The following is a 23,606-nucleotide window of genomic DNA, read 5'->3' as shown; positions in this document are numbered from 1 at the left end:
TATGTGTATGTGTGTGTGTGTTTATGTTGAATGGGGATCTGTCAGTGAACCATTACTCTCTTTTTCTCTAATGTAGGTCAGTAGCGGCTGCTCTCTCTCTCTCTCTCTCTCTTTTTCCCTCTCTCTTTCCCTTTCTCTCCCTCTCGCTCTATCTCGTTCTCTCTCCATATCTCCCTCTCTCCCTCTCCCCTTCTCGCTCTCTTGCTTTCACTCTCCCTCCCTCCATCTCTCTCCAGGGGAGTTATAGCACAGTGGTTCAGCTCTCTCTCTAATCCTGCATGATAAAGCAGCAGAGGAGAGGAGGGATAGAAAGATAGAGGAGGGCCCAAGCGTGAAAGATTAGAGGCTGGCTTTCCCCGGGATACCGCTGGGATGGAGAGACACACTGCACTAATCTGTGTGTGTGTGTGTGTGTGTGTGTGTGTGTGTGTGTGTGTGTGTGTGTGTGTGTGTGTGTGTGTGTGTGTGTGTGTGTGTGTGTGTGTGTGTGTGTGTGTGTGTGTGTGTGTGTGCTCTTGACCCTAGTTCAACTGTGTATCTGCATCTGTCATGTGTGGGGCTTGTTGTTTCTCTTGTGTGTGTGTGTGTGTGTGTGTGTGTGTGTGTGTGTGTGTGTGTGTGTGTGTGTGTGTGTGTGTGTGTGTGTGTGTGTGTGTGTGTGTGTGTGTGTGTGTGTGTGGGTGGGTGGGTGGGTGTGTGTGTGTGTGTGTGTGTGTGTGTGCTCTTGACCCTAGTTCAACTGTGTATCTGCATCTGTCATGTGTGGGGCTTGTTGTTTCTCTTGTGTGTGTGTGTGCGTGTGTGTGTGTGTGTGTGTGTGTGTGTGTGTGTGTGTGTGTGTGTGTGTGTGTGTGTGTGTGTGTGTGTGTGTGTGTGTGTGTGTGTGTGTGTGTGATTGTGTTTGTGTATTAATCCAGTAAGGATATTCTATATGATCTCTCTCTGTAATGATCTTCTTCATCTAAGGAACAGGAAAGATCGGACCAAAACACACTGTGGTAAGTGTCGATGTTAATTTATTATAACTGAACACGAAAATACAAAATAACAAAGTGAATGAAAGAAACGATGATCGAAACAGTCCTGAAATGTGAAACAACACAAAACAGGAAACAACTACCCACAAACACCAGGTGGGAAAAAGCTACCTAAGTATGGTTCTCAATCAGAGACAACGATAGACAGCTGCCTCTGATTGGGAACCATACCAGGCCAAACACATAGAAAAGAAAACATAGGAGAAAAAAACATAGAATGCCCACCCCAACTCACGCCCTGACCAAACCAAAATAGAGACATAAAAAGGAACTAAGGTCAGGGCGTGACAGTACCCCCGCCCCAAAGGTGCGGACTCCGGCCGCAAAACCTAAACCCATAGGGGAGGGTCTGGGTGGGCATCTATCCGCGGTGGCGGCTCTGGCGCGGGACGTGGACCCCACTCCACCTTAGTCTTGGCCCACTTAGGTGGCGCCTCTGGAGCGGCGACCCTCGTCGCCGACGTCGGACTGGGGACCCTTGCAGCGGGCCCCGAATAGGAGGGCGACTCTGGCAGCTCCGGACAGGAGGGCGACTCTGGCAGCTCCGGACAGGAGGGAGACTCTGGCAGCTCCGGACAGGAGGGAGACTCTGGCAGCTCCGGACAGGAGGGAGACTCTGGCAGCTCCGGACAGGAGGGAGACTCTGGAGGGAGGAGACACAGAGACAGCCTGGAGCGTGGGGCTGCCACAGGGCCCACCAGGCTGGGGAGACCTACAGGAGGCCTGGTGCGTAGAGGAGGCACCGGATAGACCGGGCTGTGGGGGAGCACTGGAGCGCAACCTTGGCACCACTCTTCCAGGCTGAATGCCCACTTTAGCCCGGCCCCTCCAGAGCGCAGGCACAGGTCGAACCGGGCTGTGGGGGAGCATTGGAGATCTGGTGCTTAACGCTCGCACCTCTCCATTAGGCTCAATGCCCATTTTCACCCGGCACGGGCGGAGCGCAGGCATAGGACAAACAGCTCCCTCCCAGCGCCCCGGAGAAACAGTACGCAGAGCCGGCGCAGGATACCCTGGGCCGAAACGGCGCACCGGAGACCAAACATGCTGGGCTGGCACAATCCGCCCTGGCTGAATGCCTACTCTCGCATGGCACTTGTGGGGGGCTGGCCTATAGCGCTCCGGGCTATGAGCGCGCACTGGCGACACCGTGCGCTTCACCGCATAACACGGTGCCTGACCAGTACTATGCTGCTTCCGGTAAGCACGGGGAGTTGGCTCAGGTCTATCGCCTGACTCCGCCAATCTCCCCGTGTGCCCCCCCTAAATTGTTTTGGGGCTGCCTCTCATGCCTGCTGCGCTGCCTTACCTCATATCGCCGCCTCTCCGCTTTCGCCACCTCCAGTTCTGCTTTCGGGCGGCGATATTCCCCAGCCTGTCTCCAGGGTCCCTTACCGTCCAATATCTCCTCCCAAGTCCAGGAGTCCTGAACCCTCTGCTCCTCCTTACCACGCTGCTTGGTCCGTTGGTGGTGGCTAGTTCTGTAACGATCTTCTTCATCTGAGGAACAGGAAAGATCGGACCAAAACGCAGCGTGGTTAGTGTCCATGTTAATTTATTATAACTGAACAAGAAAATACAAAATAACAAAGTGAATGTAAGAAACGAATATCGAAACAGTCCTGAAAGGTGAAACAACACAAAACAGGAAACAACTACCCACAAACACCAGGTGGGAAAAAGCTACCTAAGTATGGTTCTCAATCAGAGACAACGATAGACAGCTGCCTCTGATTGGGAACCATACCAGGCCAAACACATAGAAAAGAAAACATAGGGAAAAAAACATAGAATGCCCACCCCAACTCACGCCCCAACCAAACCAAAATAGAGACATAACAAAGGAACTAAGGTCAGGGCTTGACACTCTCCATCTCCTTGCCACCCTGCATTGTAACTGTCTTGACTGAAGCAACCATGAACTACCACAAATGGGATCATGACAAAAGAAAGCAGAAAGCTTTGAGACGTAGCTATGCTTGGTGTGCCTGATGAAAGATTGGATTGAGGTGAATAGACTTAGGTCTCAGACTGAATGAACAGATAAAGGTTTTATGTAAGATGGAGAAGCTAGTGTCTTGATGAGAATTCTCTCCTCTACCTATTCTACATGATAGAATAAACATGGAGTCAGCTCAGACACCGTAATACCAATATAATTACAAGTTATAATTAGACGTTATTGTGTCCTTAACTCAAGAAAATAAAACAAATTGTATCTCAAAACAATTATGATAATTGGCTACTAAACATGAACTTTTGCACCCTGATGATAAGTGTACGGCAAAGAAAACAGAAAAAAAGGGATGGAGAGAGAGAGAGAGAGTGAGACAGAGAGAGAAAGAGAGACAGAGAGAGAAAGAGAGAAAGAGAGACAGAGAGAGAAAGAGAGAGAGTGGGACAGAGAGAGAGAGAGAGAGAGAGAGAGAGAGAGAGAGAGAGAGAGAGAGAGAGAGAGAGAGAGAGAGAGAGAGAGAGAGAGAGAGAGAGAGAGAGAGAGAGAGAGAGAGAGAGAGAGAGAGAGAGAGAGAGAGAGAGAGAGAGAGAGAGAGAGAGAGAGAGAGAGAGAGAGAGAGAGAGAGAGAGAGAGAGAGAAAGAAAGAAAGAAAGAAAGAAAGAAAGAAAGAAAGAAAGAAAGAAAGAAAGAAAGAAAGAAAGAAAGAAAGAAAGAAAGAAAGAAAGAAAGAAAGAAAGAAAGAAAGAAAGAGAGACAGACAGAGAGAGAGAGAGTGAGACAGAGTAAGAGAGAGAGAGAGAAAGAGAGACAGATAGAGAGAGATAAAGAGAGAGACAGAGAGAGAAAGAGAGAGAGAGAGTGAGACAGAGAGAGAGAGACAGAGAGAGAGTGAGACAGAGAGAGAGTGAGACAGAGACAGAGTGAGAAAGAGAAAGAGAGAAGACAGATGAAAAGAAGAAAGTTCCAGATACAAAGGAAAACTTAAGAAGGAAGGGCCCTACACCGCCAGGGCCACACAGAGCCAGGGCCACACAGAGCCAGGGTCACACAGAGCCAGGGCCGCACAGAGCCAGGGCCACACAGAGCCAGGGCCACACAGAGCCAGGGCCACACAGAGCCAGGGTCGCACAGAGCCAGGGCCACACAGAGCCAGGGTCACACAGAGCCAGGGCCGCACAGAGCCAGGGTAGCACAGAGCCAGAGCCACACAGAGCCAGGGTAGCACAGAGCCAGGGCCACACAGAGCCAGGGCCACACAGAGCCAGGGTCGCACAGAGCCAGGGCCACACAGAGCCAGGGCCACACAGAGCCAGGGCCGCACAGAGCCAGGGCCGCACAGAGCCAGTGTCGCACAGAGCCAGGGCCACACAGAGCCAGGGCCACACAGAGCCAGGGCCACACAGAGCCAGAGCCATACAGCGAAACTTCGGGGATTTTTATTTTTTACCGATGTTGGTTCAATTTGTCACCAAAGCCCCTTATACCACCCACCACTGCGACCTGTATGCTCTAGTCGGCTGGCCCTCGCTACATATTCGTCGCCAGACACACAGGCTCCAGGTCATCTATAAGTCTATGCTAGGTAAAGCTCTGCCTTATCTCAGCACATTGGTCACGATAACAACACCCACCCGTAGCACGCGCTCCAACAGGTATATCTCACTGGTCATCCCCAAAGCCAAATACCTACTTTGGCCGCCTTTCCTTACAGTTCTCTGCTGCCAATGACTGGAACGAATTGCAAAAATCGCTGAAGCTGGAGACTTATATTTCCCTCACTAACTTTAAATATCAGCTATTGGAGCAGCTAACCGATCGCTGCAACTGTACATAGCCCATCTGTAAATAGCCCACCCAATCTACCTACTTCATCCCCATATTGTTTTTATTTACTTTTCTGCTCTTTTGCACACCAGTATTTCTACTTGCACATCACCATCTGCTCATCTATCACCCCAGTGTTCATTTGCTAAATTGTAATTACTTTGCTACTATGGCCTATTTATTGCCTTACCTCCTCACTCCATTTGAACACACTGTATATAGACTTTCTTTTTTTTCTATTGTGTTATTGACTGTACGCTTGTTTATTCCATGTGTAACTCTGTGTTGTTGTTTGTGTCGCATTGCTTTGCTTTATCTTGGCCAGGTTGCAGTTGTAAATGAGAACGTGTTCTCAACTAGTCTACCTGGTTAAATAAAGGTGAAATTAAAAATGTTAAAAAATATATATATATAATTTGAATTCCATTTTGCGTGAGTCTATTTCTATGGGTACCACCACTGTTCATGACACAAACTGTTAAAACCCCTCTTGTTGGTGGAGAGAATTTTGCAGGTTTAAAGTTTATTTCCTGCAATTCTACACATCTTGCCATGGGGTGCATAGCAAATATTCTTGCAATGCTATACATTTTGCCATGTCTAATGTGTATTCATGTGATATTTGAGTGACTAGAATATTACAACAATATCTATGGGCAACAAAAAAAAGAACCAAAAAAAATGTTAGCTGACATGGGCTAGTTGATCTGGACATTTCTGACAAGTTATAGCTCTCTAAGGTATACAATGACTAACATGATGAGGAACTGATGATGCACTGCCCAATTTCTTAATTGCACTTTGTGCATTCTACTATTACAACTTTCAAGAGTAAGTTCAAAGCCAGACTGGGTTCCTTTAGAAATTAGCGATTGAGAGGTATAGTTTGCTGCCAGTTGTCTTTACCAGTGGGTGGATAGGCGATAAAGCTATAGAACACACACACACACACACACACACACACACACACACACACACACACACACACACACACACACACACACACACACACACACACACACACACACACACACACACACACACTAAAGCTTTAGTGCCTGTTTAGCTGTTGATATGGTTTAGCTGGCTGCAGTGTCTGCCTTCAAACAAGGTTGTGTAAGTAAGCAATAAATAAAAGCTTAATGGCTGCACACACACACACACACACACACACACACACACACACACACACACACACACACACACACACACACACACACACACACACACACACACACACACACACACACACACACACACACGCGAACACTGCCTATCTAGGTTTGGACTGAGTCAACAGTTAGCCGTGTTGATATGCTCAGCCTGTGTCTTAGTAGTGCGTAACCTGTCTCTTGTCAATGTTTATATCAATTTAGAATGTCCTTGCAGAGATGTGAGAAGTTGAATAAGTGTCAGGAATCCAGAGGTAGTTGGGTTTCTGTGCAAGCATGTGTTAGCAAGGGCAGAGAAAGAGTGTGTGTGTGTGTATGGGTCGTTTTGCATTTCAAACAGGGGTCCGTGATCTATGAGGTGTCGCAGTGCCACAGCACCAGGGGACGGAAGGCAGAGTGCATACCTTCCACACACACAGACACACATTCGCAGCTTTGGTGGTTGCTGCATGTGTGTGCACACACTCACCCACACGCATATTTTGTGTGGAGCTGCCTGTACATTATTAATGAGCTTCACACTGAGTGTTCCCTCTCCCTCAGCGGGAGGTCCTCTCACTGACGCAGCACGCACAGCGCTCACAGATTGCAAAAATCGATGCTCACACACACACCTCTCACCTTCCTAGGATGGCGTGCCATTTAACCCCAATAATCTCTTTTCTAGTTGTAATGTGTGAAGGAGTTGTATGGTTAGTATTCTCTTCCATTGTGGTTAGTATTCTCTTCCAGTGTGGTTAGTATTCTCTTCCAGTGTGGTTAGTATTCTCTTCCAGTGTGGTTAGTATTCTCTTCCATTGTGGTTAGTATTCTCTTCCAGTGTGGTTAGTATTCTCTTCCAGTGTGGTTAGTATTCTCTTCCAGTGTGGTTAGTATTCTCTTCCAGTGTGGTTAGTATTCTCTTCCAGTGTGGTTAGTATTCTCTTCCATTGTGGTTAGTATTCTCTTCCAGTGTGGTTAATATTCTCTTCCAGTGTGGTTAGTATTCTCTTCCATTGTGGTTAGTATTCTCTTCCATTGTGGTTAGTATTCTCTTCCAGTGTGGTTAGTATTCTCTTCCAGTGTGGTTAGTATTCTCTTCCAGTGTGGTTAGTATTCTCTTCCAGTGTGGTTAGTATTCTCTTCCAGTGTGGTTAGTATTCTCTTCCATTGTGGTTAGTATGCTCTTCCAGTGTGGTTAGTATTCTCTTCCAGTGTGGTTAGTATTCTCTGTCAGTGTGGTTAGTATTCTCTTCCAGGATGGTTAGTATTCTCTTCCAGTGTGGTTAGTATTGTCTTCCAGTGTGGTTAGTATTCTCTTCCAGTGTGGTTAGTATTGTCTTCCAGTGTGGTTAGTATTCTCTCCCAGTGTGGTTAGTATTTTCTTCCAGTGTGGTTAGTATTCTCTGTCAGTGTGGTTAGTATTCTCTTCCAGGATGGTTAGTATTCTCTTCCAGTGTGGTTAGTATTGTCTTCCAGTGTGGTTAGTATTCTCTTCCAGTGTGGTTAGTATTGTCTTCCAGTGTGGTTAGTATTCTCTTCCAGTGTGGTTAGTATTGTCTTCCAGTGTGGTTACTATTCTCTTCCAGTGTGGTCAGTATTCTCTTTCAGTGTGGTTAGTATCCGTTCCATTGTGGTTAGTATTCTCTTTCAATGTGGTTAGAATTTTCTTCCATTGTGGTTAGTATTCTTTTCCAGTGGGGTTAGTATTCTCTTCCATTGTGGTTATTGTTCTGTTCTAGTGTGGTTGGTATTTTCTTCCATTGTGGTTAGTTTTTTTCCCAGTGCGGTTAGTATTCTCTTCCAGTGTTGTTATTGTTCTCTTCCAGTGTCGCTAGTGTTCTCTTCCAGTGTGGTTAGTATTCTCTTCCAGTGTGGTTAGTATTCTCTTCCAGTGTCGCTAGTGTTCTCTTCCAGTGTGGTTAGTATTCTCTTCCAATGTGGTTAGTATCCTCTTCCAGTGTGGTCAGTATTCTTTTCCAGTGTGGTTAGTATTCTCTTCCAGTGTCGCTAGTATTCTCTTCCAGTGTGGTTAGTATTCTCTTCCGGGGTGGTCAGTATTCTTTTGCGGTGTGGTCAGTATTCTCTTTGAGTGTGGATATTATCCTCTTCCAGTGTGGTCAGTATTCTCTTCCAGTGTGGTGAGTATTCTCTTCCAGATTGGTTATTGGGGTTAGTATTCTCTTCCGGTGTGGTTAGTGTTCTCTTCCAGTGTGGTTAGTGTTCTCTTCCAGTGTGGTTAGTTTTTTTTCCAGTGTCGTTAGTATTCTCTTCCAGTGTGGTTAATATTCTCTTACAGTGTTGTTAGCATTCTCTTCCAGTGTGGTTTGTGTTCTCTTCCAATGTTGTTATTGTTCTCTTCCAGTGTGGTTTGTATTCTCTTCCAGTGTTGTTAATATTCTCTTACAGTGTTGTTAGTACTCTCTTCCAATTTGGTTAGTATTTTCTTCCATTGTGGTTAGTTTTCTCTTCCAGTGTCGTTAGTATTCTCTTCCAGGGTGGTTAGTATTCTCATCCATTGTGGTTATTATTATTTTCCAGTGTCATTTGTTTTCTCTTCCTGTGTGGTTAGTATTCACTTCCAATGTGGTTAGAATCCTCTTCCAGTGTGGTTAGTATTCTCTTCCGGTGTGGTTATTGGGGTTAGTGTTCTCTTCTAGTGTGGTTAGTATTCTCTTCCAATGTGGTTAGTATCCTCTTCCATTTTGGTCAGTATTCTCTTCCAGTGTGGTTAGTATTCTCTTCCAATGTGGTTATTGTTCTCTTCCAGTGTGGTTAGTTTTTCTTCCAGTATCATTCGTTTTCTCTTCCAATGTAGTTATTATTCTCTTACAGTGCTGTTAGTATTCTCTTCCAGTGTGGTTTGTTTTCTCTTCCAGTGTGGTTAGTATCCTCTTACAGTGTGGTCAGTATTCTCTTCCAGTGTGGTTAATATTCTCTTCCAGTGTGGTCAGTATTATCTTCCAGTGTGGTTAGTATTCCTTTCCAGTGTCGTTAGTTTTCTCTTCAACTGTGGTTAGTATCCTCTTACAGTGTGGTCAGTATTCTCTTCCAGTGTGGTTAGTATTCTCTTCCAGTGTGGTCAGTATTCTCTTCCAGTGTGGTTATTGTGGTTAGTATTCTCTTCCAGTGTGGTCAGTATTCTCTTCCAGTGTGGTTAGTATTCTCTTCCAGTGTGGTCAGTATTCTCTTCCAGTGTGGTTATTGGGGTTAGTATTCTCTTCCGGTGTGGTTAGTATTCTCTTCCAGTGTGGTTATTGGGGTTAGTATTCTCTTCCAGTGTGGTTAGTATTCTCTTCCAGTGTGGTCAGTATTCTCTTCCAGTGTGGTTATTGGGGTTAGTATTCTCTTCCGGTGTGGTCTGTATTCTCTTCCAGTGTGGTTATTGCGGTTAGTATTCTCTTCCATTGTGGTTATTATTCTCTTCTAGTGTGGTTGTTATTTTCTTCCAATGTGGTTATTGGGGTTAGTATTCTCTTCCAGTGTGGTTATTGGGGTTAGTATTCTCTTCCAGTGTGGTTAGTATTCTCTTCCAGTGTTGTTAGTTTTCTCTTCCAGTTTGGTTATTGGGGTTAGTATTCTCTTCCAGTGTGGTTTGTATCCTCTTCCAGTGATGTTAATATTTACTTCCAGTGTGGTTAGGATTCTCTTCCAGTATGGTCAGTATTCACTTCCAGTGTGGTTATTTGGGTTAGTTTTCTCTTCCATTGTGGTTATTATTCTATTCCAGTGTGGTTAGTATTCTCATCTGGTGTGGTCAGTATTCTCTTCCAGTGTGGTTATTGGGGTTAGTATTCTCTTCCAGTGTGGTTAATTTTCTCTTCCGTTGTGGTTATTATTCCCTTCCAGTGTGTTTAGTATTGTTTTCCAGTGTGGTTATTATTCTCTTCCAGTGTGGTTAGTATTCTCATCTGGTGTGGTCAGTATTCTCTTCCAGTGTGGTTATTGGGGTTAGTATTCTCTTCCAGTGTGGTTAGTTTTCTCTTCCGTTGTGGTTATTATTCTCTTCCAGTGTGTTTAGTATTGTCTTCCAGTGTGGTTAGTGTTCTCTTCCAGTGTGGTTAGTTTTTTCTTCCAGTGTGGTTAGTATTCTCTTCCTTTGTGGTTAGTATTCTCTTCCAGTGTGGTTAGTATTCTCTTCCATTGTGGTTAGTATTCTCTTCCGGTATGGTTTATATTGTCTTCCGGTGTGGTTAGTATTCTTTTCCAGTGTGGTTGGTATTCTCTTCCAGTGTGGTTAGTATTCTCTTCCATTGTGGTTAGTATTCTCTTCCGGTGTGGTTAGTATTGCCTTCCGGTGTGGTTAGTATTCTTTTCCAGTGTGGTTAGTATTCTCTTCCAGTGTGGTCAGCATTCTCTTCCAGTGTGGTTAGTATTCTCTTCCAGTGTGGTTGTTGAGGTTAGTATTCTCTTCCATTGTGGTTATTATTCTCTTTTTGTGCGGTTGGTATTTTCTTCCAGTGTGGTTAGTGTTCTCTTCCAGTGTGGTTAGTGTTCTCTTCCAGTGTGGTTAGTTTTTTTCCCAGTGTCGTTAGCATATTCTTCCAGTGTGGTTAGTGTTCTCTTCCAGTGTGGTTAGTTTTTTTCCCAGTGTCGTTAGCATATTCTTCCAGTGTGGTTAGTATTCTCTTATAATGTTGCTAGTATTCTCTTCCAGTGTGGTTCGTTTCCTCTTCCGGTGTGATTAGTATTCTCTTTCAGTGTGGTCAGTTTTCTCTTCCAGTGTCGTTAGTATCATCTTCCAGTGCTGTTAGTATTGTCTTCTTGTGTTTTTTGTATTCTCTTCCGGTGTGGTTAGTATTCTCATCCATTGTGGTTATTGTTCTATTCCAGTGTGGTTAGTATTCTCTTCCAGTGTGGTTAGTATTCTCTTCCAGTGTGGTCAGTATTCTCTTCCAGTGTGGTTATTGGGGTTAGTATTCTCTTCCAGTGTGGTCAGTATTCTCTTCCAGTGTGGTTAGTATTCTCTTCCAGTGTGGTCAGTATTCTCTTCCAGTGTGGTTATTGGGGTTAGTATTCTCTTCCGGTGTGGTTAGTATTCTCTTCCAGTGTGGTTATTGGGGTTAGTATTCTCTTCCAGTGTGGTTAGTATTCTCTTCCAGTGTGGTCAGTATTCTCTTCCAGTGTGGTTATTGGGGTTAGTATTCTCTTCCGGTGTGGTCTGTATTCTCTTCCAGTGTGGTTATTGCGGTTAGTATTCTCTTCCATTGTGGTTATTATTCTCTTCTAGTGTGGTTGTTATTTTCTTCCAATGTGGTTAGTACCCTCTTCCAGTGTTGTTAGTTTTCTCTTCCAGTTTGGTTATTGGGGTTAGTATTCTCTTCCAGTGTGGTTTGTATCCTCTTCCAGTGATGTTAATATTTACTTCCAGTGTGGTTAGGATTCTCTTCCAGTATGGTCAGTATTCACTTCCAGTGTGGTTATTTGGGTTAGTTTTCTCTTCCATTGTGGTTATTATTCTATTCCAGTGTGGTTAGTATTCTCATCTGGTGTGGTCAGTATTCTCTTCCAGTGTGGTTATTGGGGTTAGTATTCTCTTCCAGTGTGGTTAATTTTCTCTTCCGTTGTGGTTATTATTCCCTTCCAGTGTGTTTAGTATTGTTTTCCAGTGTGGTTATTATTCTCTTCCAGTGTGGTTAGTATTCTCATCTGGTGTGGTCAGTATTCTCTTCCAGTGTGGTTATTGGGGTTAGTATTCTCTTCCAGTGTGGTTAGTTTTCTCTTCCGTTGTGGTTATTATTCTCTTCCAGTGTGTTTAGTATTGTCTTCCAGTGTGGTTAGTGTTCTCTTCCAGTGTGGTTAGTTTTTTCTTCCAGTGTGGTTAGTATTCTCTTCCTTTGTGGTTAGTATTCTCTTCCAGTGTGGTTAGTATTCTCTTCCATTGTGGTTAGTATTCTCTTCCGGTATGGTTTATATTGTCTTCCGGTGTGGTTAGTATTCTTTTCCAGTGTGGTTGGTATTCTCTTCCAGTGTGGTTAGTATTCTCTTCCATTGTGGTTAGTATTCTCTTCCGGTGTGGTTAGTATTGCCTTCCGGTGTGGTTAGTATTCTTTTCCAGTGTGGTTAGTATTCTCTTCCAGTGTGGTTAGTATTCTCTTCCAGTGTGGTTTGTATTCTCTTCCAGTGTGGTTAGTGTTCACTTCCAGTGTGGTTTGTATTCTCTTCCAGTGATGTTAATATTCCTTTCCAGTGGTGTTAATATTCTCTTCCAATTTTGTTAATATTATCTTCGAGTGTGGTCAGTATTATCTTTCAGTGTGGTTAGTATTCCGTTCCAGTGTGGTCAGTATTCTCTTTCAGTGTGGTTAGTATTCTCTTCTGGTGTGGCTAGTATTCTTTTCCGGTGTGATTAGAATTCTCTTCCATGTGGTTAATATTCTCTTCCATTGTGGTTAGTATTTTCTTCCAGTATCATTAGTATTCTGTTTCGGTGTGGTTTGTATTCTGTTCCAGTGTTGTTAGTATTTTCTTCCAGTGTGGTTTGTATTCTGTTCCAGTGTGGTTAGTATTCTCTGCCAGTGTGATTAGTTTTCTTTTTCCACTGTGGTAGTATTCTCTTGCAGTGTCGTTAGTATTCTCTTCCAGTGTGGTTATTGTGATTAGTATTTTCATCCAGTATCATTAGTATGCTGTTCCAGTGTGGTTAGTATTCTCTTCCATTGTGGTTAATATCCTCTTCCAGTGTGGTCAGCATTCTCTTCCAGTGTGGTTAGTATTCTCTTCCAGTGTGGTTGTTGAGGTTAGTATTCTCTTCCATTGTGGTTATTATTCTCTTTTTGTGCGGTTGGTATTTTCTTCCAGTGTGGTTAGTGTTCTCTTCCAGTGTGGTTAGTGTTCTCTTCCAGTGTGGTTAGTTTTTTTCCCAGTGTCGTTAGCATATTCTTCCAGTGTGGTTAGTGTTCTCTTCCAGTGTGGTTAGTTTTTTCCCCAGTGTCGTTAGCATATTCTTCCAGTGTGGTTAGTATTCTCTTATAATGTTGCTAGTATTCTCTTCCAGTGTGGTTCGTTTCCTCTTCCGGTGTGATTAGTATTCTCTTTCAGTGTGGTCAGTTTTCTCTTCCAGTGTCGTTAGTATCATCTTCCAGTGCTGTTAGTATTGTCTTCTTGTGTTTTTTGTATTCTCTTCCGGTGTGGTTAGTATTCTCATCCATTGTGGTTATTGTTCTATTCCAGTGTGGTTAGTATTCTCTTCCAGTGTGGTTAGTATTCTCTTCCAGTGTGGTCAGTATTCTCTTCCAGTGTGGTTATTGGGGTTAGTATTCTCTTCCAGTGTGGTCAGTATTCTCTTCCAGTGTGGTTAGTATTCTCTTCCAGTGTGGTCAGTATTCTCTTCCAGTGTGGTTATTGGGGTTAGTATTCTCTTCCGGTGTGGTTAGTATTCTCTTCCAGTGTGGTTATTGGGGTTAGTATTCTCTTCCAGTGTGGTTAGTATTCTCTTCCAGTGTGGTCAGTATTCTCTTCCAGTGTGGTTATTGGGGTTAGTATTCTCTTCCGGTGTGGTCTGTATTCTCTTCCAGTGTGGTTATTGCGGTTAGTATTCTCTTCCATTGTGGTTATTATTCTCTTCTAGTGTGGTTGTTATTTTCTTCCAATGTGGTTAGTACCCTCTTCCAGTGTTGTTAGTTTTCTCTTCCAGTTTGGTTATTGGGGTTAGTATTCTCTTCCAGTGTGGTTTGTATCCTCTTCCAGTGATGTTAATATTTACTTCCAGTGTGGTTAGGATTCTCTTCCAGTATGGTCAGTATTCACTTCCAGTGTGGTTATTTGGGTTAGTTTTCTCTTCCATTGTGGTTATTATTCTATTCCAGTGTGGTTAGTATTCTCATCTGGTGTGGTCAGTATTCTCTTCCAGTGTGGTTATTGGGGTTAGTATTCTCTTCCAGTGTGGTTAATTTTCTCTTCCGTTGTGGTTATTATTCCCTTCCAGTGTGTTTAGTATTGTTTTCCAGTGTGGTTATTATTCTCTTCCAGTGTGGTTAGTATTCTCATCTGGTGTGGTCAGTATTCTCTTCCAGTGTGGTTATTGGGGTTAGTATTCTCTTCCAGTGTGGTTAGTTTTCTCTTCCGTTGTGGTTATTATTCTCTTCCAGTGTGTTTAGTATTGTCTTCCAGTGTGGTTAGTGTTCTCTTCCAGTGTGGTTAGTTTTTTCTTCCAGTGTGGTTAGTATTCTCTTCCTTTGTGGTTAGTATTCTCTTCCAGTGTGGTTAGTATTCTCTTCCATTGTGGTTAGTATTCTCTTCCGGTATGGTTTATATTGTCTTCCGGTGTGGTTAGTATTCTTTTCCAGTGTGGTTGGTATTCTCTTCCAGTGTGGTTAGTATTCTCTTCCATTGTGGTTAGTATTCTCTTCCGGTGTGGTTAGTATTGCCTTCCGGTGTGGTTAGTATTCTTTTCCAGTGTGGTTAGTATTCTCTTCCAGTGTGGTTAGTATTCTCTTCCAGTGTGGTTTGTATTCTCTTCCAGTGTGGTTAGTGTTCACTTCCAGTGTGGTTTGTATTCTCTTCCAGTGATGTTAATATTCCTTTCCAGTGGTGTTAATATTCTCTTCCAATTTTGTTAATATTATCTTCGAGTGTGGTCAGTATTATCTTTCAGTGTGGTTAGTATTCCGTTCCAGTGTGGTCAGTATTCTCTTTCAGTGTGGTTAGTATTCTCTTCTGGTGTGGCTAGTATTCTTTTCCGGTGTGATTAGAATTCTCTTCCATGTGGTTAATATTCTCTTCCATTGTGGTTAGTATTTTCTTCCAGTATCATTAGTATTCTGTTTCGGTGTGGTTTGTATTCTGTTCCAGTGTTGTTAGTATTTTCTTCCAGTGTGATTAGTTTTCTTTTTCCACTGTGGTAGTATTCTCTTGCAGTGTCGTTAGTATTCTCTTCCAGTGTGGTTATTGTGATTAGTATTTTCATCCAGTATCATTAGTATGCTGTTCCAGTGTGGTTAGTTTTTCTCTTCCATTGTGGTTAATATCCTCTTCCAGTGTGGTCAGCATTCTCTTCCAGTGTGGTTAGTATTCTCTTCCAGTGTGGTTGTTGAGGTTAGTATTCTCTTCCATTGTGGTTATTATTCTCTTTTTGTGCGGTTGGTATTTTCTTCCAGTGTGGTTAGTGTTCTCTTCCAGTGTGGTTAGTGTTCTCTTCCAGTGTGGTTAGTTTTTTTCCCAGTGTCGTTAGCATATTCTTCCAGTGTGGTTAGTGTTCTCTTCCAGTGTGGTTAGTTTTTTTCCCAGTGTCGTTAGCATATTCTTCCAGTGTGGTTAGTATTCTCTTATAATGTTGCTAGTATTCTCTTCCAGTGTGGTTCGTTTCCTCTTCCGGTGTGATTAGTATTCTCTTTCAGTGTGGTCAGTTTTCTCTTCCAGTGTCGTTAGTATCATCTTCCAGTGCTGTTAGTATTGTCTTCTTGTGTTTTTTGTATTCTCTTCCGGTGTGGTTAGTATTCTCATCCATTGTGGTTATTGTTCTATTCCAGTGTGGTTAGTGTTGTCTTCCAGTGTGGTTAATATTCTCTTTCAGTGTGGTTAGTATCATCTTCCAGTGCTGTTAGTATTGTCTTCTTGTGTGGTTAGTATTCTCATCCATTGTGGTTATTATGCTCTTCCAGTGTGGTTAGTGTTGTCTTCCAGTGTGGTTAGTATTCTCATCCAGTGTGGTTAGTTTTTTCTTTCAGTGTCGTAAGTATTCTGTTCCAATGTGGTTAAAATTCTCTTCCAGTATTGTTAGTACTCTTCCATTGTGGTTAGTATTCTCTTCCAATGTCGTTAGTATTCTCTTCCAGTGTGGTCAGTATTGTCTTCCAGTGTGTTTAGTATTCTTTTCCAGTGTGGTTAGTATTCTCTTCCAGTGTGGTTAGTATTCTCTTCCAGTGTGGTTAGTATTTTCTTCCAGTATCATTTGTATTCTCTTCCAGTGTGGTTCGTATTCTTTTCCAGTGTTGTTAGTAATCTCTTCCAGTGTTGTTAATATTCTCTTTCCGTGTGGTTAGTATTCTCTTCCAGTGTGGTTAGTATTCTCTTCCAGTGTGGTTAATATTCTCTTCCAGTGTGGTTATTTGGGTTAATATTCTCTTCCAGTGTGGTTAGTATTCTCTTCCAGTGTGGTTAGTATTATCTTCCAGTGTGGTTAGTATTCCTCTCCGGTGTGGTTAGTATTCTTTTCCAGTGTGGTTAGTATTCTTTTCCAGTGTGGTTATTATTATCTTCCAGTGTGGTTAGTTTTGTCTTCCAGTGTTGTTAGTGTTCTCTTCCAGTATGGTTAGTATCCTCTTCCAGTGTGCTCAGTATTCTCTTCCAGTGTTGTTAATATTCTCTTCCAGTGTTGTTTGTATTCTCTTCCAGTGTGGATGTCCATTCTATTGTGTTTGTGTATGGCGCCGGAGGGGATGAGAGAATAATGTGTATGGTGCCGGAGGGGATGAGAGAATAATGGCTGCTGTTTTTGGGCTCCTAACCAACTTTGCAATTTTGTGTGTTTTTTTGTACTGTTTGTGACTTATTTTGTACATAATGTTTCTGCTGCTGTCTATTATGACCGAGAAGAGCTTCTGGATATCAGAACAGCGATTTCTCACCTTGAACTGGACGAAAAACATTTATTTAATGAGTCCAACGCAAAGGATATACTGTTTCTCTGAGACCAGGTCCAAATCCCTGTCATTCGTGTGAAGAAAAGACAGACAGGGAGAGGAGATTGGGGTGCCTTGTGAGAATTTGTCAGCGAGTGTGTAACCCGCCTCTACCATCCGTTATGTTGGCCAATGTACAATCACTGGAGAATAAACTGGATGAGCTCCATTCAAGACTATCCTACCAATGGGACATTAAAAACTGTAATATCTTACAGTACTCTTCCTCTCAGTACCACTAACCCCACCAGCAACAGAGCGTGCAGCATCACTATGAGGCCTACACCTCCCATGATGCATCAGGGCTACGGACCTCTCTAATGCTAGTGCCCAACAGCCGCGGAGGACCAGACCACCACCAAGTCTAGGTCCAAGAGGCTCCTTAACAGCTTCTACCCCCAAGCCATAACACTGCTGAACAATTAATCAAATGGCCACCCAGACTATTTACATTGACACCCCCCCACCCCCCACCCCTTTTGTTTCTAAACTGCTGCTTCTCGCTGTTTATTATCTATGCATAGTCACTTTACCCCTACCTACATGTATAAATTACCTCAACTAACCTGTACCCCCGCATATTGACTCGTTACCAGTACCCCCTGTATATAGCCTCTTTATTGTTATTTTATTGTGTTACTTTAAAAAAAAAATAATACTTTAGTTTATTTAGTAAATATTTTCTTAACTCTATTTCTTGAAATGCATTGTTGGTTAAGGGCTTGTAAGTAAGGTCTATCTATACCTGTTGTATTCGGCGCATGTGACAAATACAATTTGATTTGATTTGTATGTGCGTGTGTGTGTTCAGTTTCTAATGTGTGTGTGTGTGTGTTGGAGAGCCTAATGTGTGTTCTTCTTTTTCCCCAGGTTCCCGCTGCCATCCAGGAGGCTAGCTCTCAGAGGGAAATGATTCCGCATGAAGTTGACGGACGGCTCTCTTCCTCTCTCCACGGAAACGGCAGGTGTGACTCTCGCTGCTCCCACGGCAACAGCAGGTGTGCCCCTCTCTGCTTCTCGCTGAGCCAGAGCCAGGCGCCCGACAGACGCTGAGCTACAGGACAGGACAGACCCCCTCCGTCCCTCTCTACTCCCTCCACTAACTTACCCCCTACTCCCTCTAACTTACCCCCTCCAACCTTCCAGTCCTCTGACCCCAGCCACCCACACAACCAGCAGGAGGGCCTATTCTGTCAACGAGGAAAAGCCAAGAGACAGAGAGAGAGTGAGGGAGACAGCCAAAGACAGGAGTGAAATAGAGAGTGAACGAGGGAAAGACCGAGATAGGAACAGAAAGAGAATTCTAAAGTCACAGTGTGAGAGAGACAAGCCAAGGCTAGTGTATGTCACAGGAAGTTGAGAGAGAAAAGATAACAGTATGAAGTCCAACCAGGAGCGCAGCAACGAGTGTCTGCCCCCCAAGAAGAGAGATTTCCCAGCCAGCACTGTGGACGAGAGGCCTCTGGTGATGGCGCCTGCCAGTGAGAGCCAGCGCGGAGAGAACCTGGCATGGCTGGCCAGCGTAGCCAGCGGGCACAACAGCGGGCACGATAGAGACAGTGGCGGAGGTGGCCTCGATGGCAGTAGAGGTGGGCAGCGTATCAGCACTCCCATTGAGTCTGACGGGCCACAGTACAAACCGCTATGCTCCACCATCACCACGCACACAGACTTCCTGGTCCCTTCCTCTATCTGTTCCATCTCCTCCTCCTCCTCTTCATCACATCAGTCCAGAGTGGTGACCACATCCCTCCCTGCCATGTACACCTCTGCTTTGTCCCAACCAGGGGGGACGATCCAGTACACCCAGCTGCCCCCCAACCTCCAGTTCATCAGTTCCCCTTACACAGGCCCCTACGCTGGCTACATCTCCTCCCAGCTCCTCTCTCCCCCTCCACCCACCTCCACATCCCAACGCTCCCACCCTGACCCTGACCCCTACCCCAACACCACCATCACCTCCCAGTCCCAGATCTCTGGTTCCTCTCTGAGCGTGGCCCCCCAGACTGCTCCCTCGCCCCACGGTGGGACACACCACCTGCCCCTCCACCTGCACTCCCATCCCCACCACACCCTGGCCCTCAGCGGGGGCTCCCAGGTGCTGGTCCAGTACACAGGCCCCGGCCCTGAGGGGCCCCTGACTAAGAGAGAGGAGGGCCGGCCCAGGGAGTTGCACAATGGAGATCAGAGGGGCCGCTATGAGAGAAAGGAAAGCAAAGGAACCCCCTCCTCTTCTTCCTCCTCTTCCTCTCAGTACCACCAACTCCACCAGCAGCAGAGCGCACAGCATCACTATGAGGCCTACACCTCCCATGATGCATCAGGGCTAAGGACCTCTCTAATGCTAGTGCCCAACAGCCGCGGAGGACCAGACAACCACAGCCCCGACAAACTACCGCCATCCGCCGCCTCGCACACAGAGAAAGGCAGCCTCCTCCTGGGTAAACCTGTGTCCTGCACCCCCTCCTCCTCCTCCTCCACCTCCTCCATGTTCACCTTCCCCCCTCCGCTCAGTGTGGAGAGTCTGAAGGCGGCCGTCAGCTCCCTGTCCCCTCACACCCACACAGTCATCCAGACCACACACAGCGCCAGCGATGCTTCGCCCCTCTCCCTGGGCCAACTCTCCACCAACACCAACTTCTACCAGGCTGGCCCCGGCGGGCAGCCCATCATCGGCTACCTGGCTGGGAGTGCAGGAGGGCAGCGGTACCACACCAGTCTGCCCCAGCACCTGCTCATCCCAGGGGCCCCAGGGTCTCAACCTATCATCATCCCCGTCAGTGGGGCCGGGGTCACCAGCCTGGAGGCTGGCCATGCTGCCCACATAGCCACTACAACCCAACCACAGTCCTTCCCCACCACGCTACCCCACACTTACGTCACCAACACTACCAACCCTAACCCCCACCCTAAAGATGAGCATCTATTCGAGGTCCCGGCACCCTATCCCCCTCTCTCCCACCCTGCCGGGGTTGGAGGTACTGTGGTCCAGGCCCAGCTACACCTCCCCGTGGTCCCAGCTCCCACGGCCCCCTCCTCAGCCCCCTCCTCAGCCCCGTCGCTGCCTTCCTATTTCATCAAGGGCTCTATCATCCAGCTGGCGGACGGGGAGCTGAAGCGCGTGGAGGACCTGAAGAGTGAGGACTTCATCCAGAGCGCTGAGATCAGCAGCGAGCTGAAGATAGACTCGTCCACCGTGGAACGCATCGACGGCAGCCACACGTCCAACTTCGCCATCGTACAGTTCTCCGTGGGCGAGCATCGCGCTCAGGTAGGAGAACACGTACTTATGAAGGCAAAACATTGTCCAAACACTAAGCATGCTCAACAATAGTAACATTGATAACATTGATAATCACAGGTAAGGGGCAGACAGGGTCCTTAATGTCCATGCTTAGAATGACATGAAATGTTACATCAAGAACACTTGGCAATCATAGTATTTACATCACATTTACTCCATAGACTATTATGGTGTTCTATAGTCAGTTTCCCTCTTGTTTGCCACCTATGAGGATCCTACATGCTTCATAGCCTCTGCTGGGAAAACTTCTCACAGTTCTCAGAACACTTCTAAAACCATCTCCTCTCTCTACTGTCTATTACATAGGACACCTATTTCCATCCATATATCCATGTTACACGCAACAACAAAGCTTGCTCAAACCACATAAGACTTTTCCCACACACCTTCTCAGTGTGTGAAGATGATGATGAATCATGACATGTGTAGGAGGTTCAAAGGAGTTTAAAGATGAAGGACTAGAATGTGAGCTACTCAGCTAGCTGTATATATGACCACGTGGGATTGTCATGGATCTGTTTTTTCAAATGTTCTGGTATTCCAGTTTCTCTCGCCCATTATCTCTCTCTCTTTCTCTCTCTCTCGCTCTCTCTCTCTCTATATTTTTGTTCTTTTATTCTTTCTTTCTCTCTCAATTTCTTTCTCGCTCCCCCCCGTTTCTCTTTCTCCCTCTCTCTCTCTCTCTCTCTCTCTCTCTCTCTCTCTCTCTCTCTCTCTCTCTCTCTCTCTCTCTCTCTCTCTCTCTCTCTCTCTCTCTCTCTCTCTCTCTCTCTCTCTCTCTCTCTCTCTCTCTCTCTCTCTCTCTCTCTCTCTCTCTCTCTCTCTCTCGGGGTCTGTTAAAATCTCATCATCTTTTTCATGTCTGTTCTCCGGTTCAGCCAACCCCTCAAACCAGCTTCTGTCTATCTCCCCCCATTCTCTGTCTCTGAAACATGGTCAGCCTCAGAGCATTACTGTATCAAAGACTTTCATTCTTATCTCTTTTCTCTCTTCTCGTCTTTTGTGCTTTTCAGATTTTTTCTTTTGAGGTAGTTTCTTCTCTGAGTTCATGTATATGATGTCTGATATTTAACTTGTTTTTCTCCTGTCTGTTCTCTCTCTCCTTCAGGTGAGTGTGGAGGTGCTGCTGGAGTATCCCTTCTTCGTATTCGGCCAGGGCTGGTCGTCGTGCTGCCCGGACCGGACCACTCAGCTGTTAGAACTACCCTGCACCAAGCTCTCAGTAGGGGACGTCTGCATCTCCCTCACCCTGAAGAACCTGAGGAACGGCTCCCTGAAGAAGACGCAGCAGACCCAGAACCAGGCTATTGAGATCACTACCAGCTGCAATATGGGCTCCATCCACGGCCCCCTCAAATCCTCCAGGTCAGCCAGACACGGGGAGCAAGAGAACGGGGTGGGCCAGAGGGGCTCCAGGAGTGGATGTGGGAGAGTGGTGGTTGGAGCAGGTGGAGGTGTTCAGATCGCCTCAGAGAATGGGGAACTGAGGTTCGGCGCCGGGGGAGAGGCCAACTCGAAAGGAGGCCAGCCTAGAGATTCAGAATCCAGTGGTGGTGCCGCCAAGCCGGTGAGCCGCAAGAGGAGATGGTCGGCCCCCGAGGGCCGTAAGGTGGAGAGGAGCGAGAAGGAGCCCCCGTTGACTCTGCCCAAACCTTCCTTTATCACTCAGGAGGTAAAGATCAGCATCGAAGGCAGGTCAAATATAGGCAAGTAGTGAAGGCAGGAGATTAAAACAAGACTGTTAATTCAAATATGGGATTGGATGGAGATTCAAAAAAGAAAGAGAAAGAAAGAAAGCCCACATAAAATCTTTATTTTAGATTTTTTCCTTGTTTTTATTTTCTACCCGGATTTCTGTACTGTAGGCAAAATTTTACCCAGTACTTACATGTTATCACCTTACATTAAGTTAAGTTGGTAATAACATTGTAATAGATGCGTTCGGTATTACGTAAACAAGCAACCGGTGCAATTGTTTTTTTGTTTTTTTCACAAATCTCTGGGCGAGGGGTTTTGTGAAGTTTTGTAGGTGTTTTATTGGTGGTTTTGTGGCACACAAGAGCACTGCGTGATACCTCTCTGGTCATGTGATGGCTGCAGGTGGACAAATACATAAAATGAATAAAACATGTAGCTTAAAACATTAGCTTTCCAATAGCGGCTAGGGGCATGACTAAACGGGTGTAATGTAGACCCGTGAGTGATGTCACTTCCTTTGTGATGTCACTTCCTGATACAGGCACTACTGACGAGAGTGTTCAGGAAGTCTGGACTTAATCACTCTCGACGCCACCCAGTTGCCATGGTGGCAGACTGAGTTGATATGATGTCATTTATCCCAAGTGACTCAAGACGTCTTTAGATAAGACAGTTCAAAAAGCGTCTGTAGCCATTTTAAACCCTCATGACTACACATCTAATCCTAAACAAGGGGTCACCGGAAGCCTCGACACTCATCCATCTAGACCACTTAGCTAGGTGATGTCATCCGGCAGGCCAGTCCAGCCAGGTGAGGTCATCGAGCGGCGCCAGTCCAGCCAGGTGAGGTCATCGAGCGGCGCCAGTGTGCCTCTAGAAAGAGGAAACTCTTCCTTCCTTTGTTATGTTTTGCTGACACTGATGTCTTTATGTTATTATTTTTGTTTTTGAAACATTTTTATTTTAACTTTTTTATTTAGTTTTTCTTGTCAATTTTGACCTTTCATCCTATCTTGCCCAGTGAGTTGATAATGATATATTTGATGATTGTCTAGAACTTTGAGATCAGGGGTCACATGTATGTACGTATAGTTTCAACCAAGGTGGTTAAGTTAAATGTCTATGTTATTCCTTTATACCCTAACAATGCATACATTTGCAATCACACTGGGTTGAAATGAACTATGAAAATAGGAAGATGATTATACTCCATCCTTTTACTTGGTGCAACCTTTTTATTTGTATTCTTATGGAGAGAGAGGCAGAAAGAAAGAGGTTTTGTTACAAATGGCACCCTATTTCAATATAGTGCACTACTTTTGACCAAGGCCCTATCTCTATGAGCCCGGGTCAAAAGTAGTGCACTATGTAGGGAATAGGTTGCCATTTGGGACTCTGTCAGAAAGTCAGTGTTGAGTCTTTAGAGAGGAGAGGGACAGGATGTTGTGTTGAAGCACTTTCATTTGCACACCTGTCACACTCACCAACTGATGATAACACAACTATTATTATTATTATTATTATTATTGATCTCTTCATTAACACAGTACTGTATGTTTTTGTTATTTTGACTTAAGGAAGAAGTAGAACTCTGTGGCAGCAGCACTTTTGAACGATGAAGGGGGTCATGATGGTGTCTTGGTGTCTTGGGGTCACATTACCTTTGAAAGGGATGAATGTGACATGTGATGGAGTGAGTGCCAGTTAGGAGAGGGAGGGAAAGAGAGAAGAGGAATATAGAAGAAGGTATAATATCAGAGAGTGCTTTTTGTTGAGGCACTTTACTCAAATCAAAACATGCTTTTCAAAATATGCGTGTGGTCAAAAAATGTACTTTTCGACACGTAACTGCCTTGTCAAGGAAATCCAGAAATCCAGAAGAAGAATGGTAAAGAATGGGAATAACTGTGGGAATGTCCAGGTATGTTGTGGACGAGATTGAGAGACAGTTATAGACGCTCTGGCCACAGAATATCTGAAGGGCGTCATATACATAATGTACGTATGCAAGTG

The 23,606-nt window shown here is 45.0% G+C and overlaps 1 protein-coding gene and 1 long non-coding RNA gene across 3 annotated transcripts in view; both read left to right on the top strand.

The window, feature by feature from the left end:
• The window catches only part of LOC139555066 (uncharacterized), a 172,342-nt gene extending 154,697 nt beyond the window's left edge, over positions 1–17,645 (top strand). The window contains exon 4 of the long non-coding RNA XR_011670936.1: positions 17,462–17,645. This is a non-coding gene — a long non-coding RNA (uncharacterized lncRNA). The remainder of the gene's footprint in view (positions 1–17,461) is intronic.
• Positions 17,646–17,826: 181 nt separating this feature from the next.
• On the top strand, positions 17,827–23,358 carry LOC139555065 (ataxin-1-like). 2 transcript variants are annotated; one of them, XM_071368514.1, is made up of 3 exons: positions 17,827–19,862; positions 21,004–21,567; positions 23,171–23,358. In XM_071368514.1, exons 1-3 carry the CDS (start codon positions 17,970–17,972, stop codon positions 23,210–23,212), a joined length of 2,499 nt encoding a protein of 832 aa, XP_071224615.1. In that variant the 5' UTR covers positions 17,827–17,969; the 3' UTR covers positions 23,213–23,358. The 2 variants fall into 2 exon arrangements, with proteins under 2 accessions (XP_071224615.1, XP_071224614.1); XM_071368513.1 differs by lacking the exon at positions 23,171–23,358 and having other exon boundaries at positions 21,004–21,749.
• The last annotated feature ends 248 nt before the right edge of the window (positions 23,359–23,606 follow it).

This window comes from Salvelinus alpinus, chromosome 26 (genome assembly GCF_045679555.1).
Source record: "Salvelinus alpinus chromosome 26, SLU_Salpinus.1, whole genome shotgun sequence".
Taxonomy (NCBI): domain Eukaryota; kingdom Metazoa; phylum Chordata; class Actinopteri; order Salmoniformes; family Salmonidae; genus Salvelinus; species Salvelinus alpinus.
This window is presented reverse-complemented; position numbering and strand designations above follow the sequence as displayed.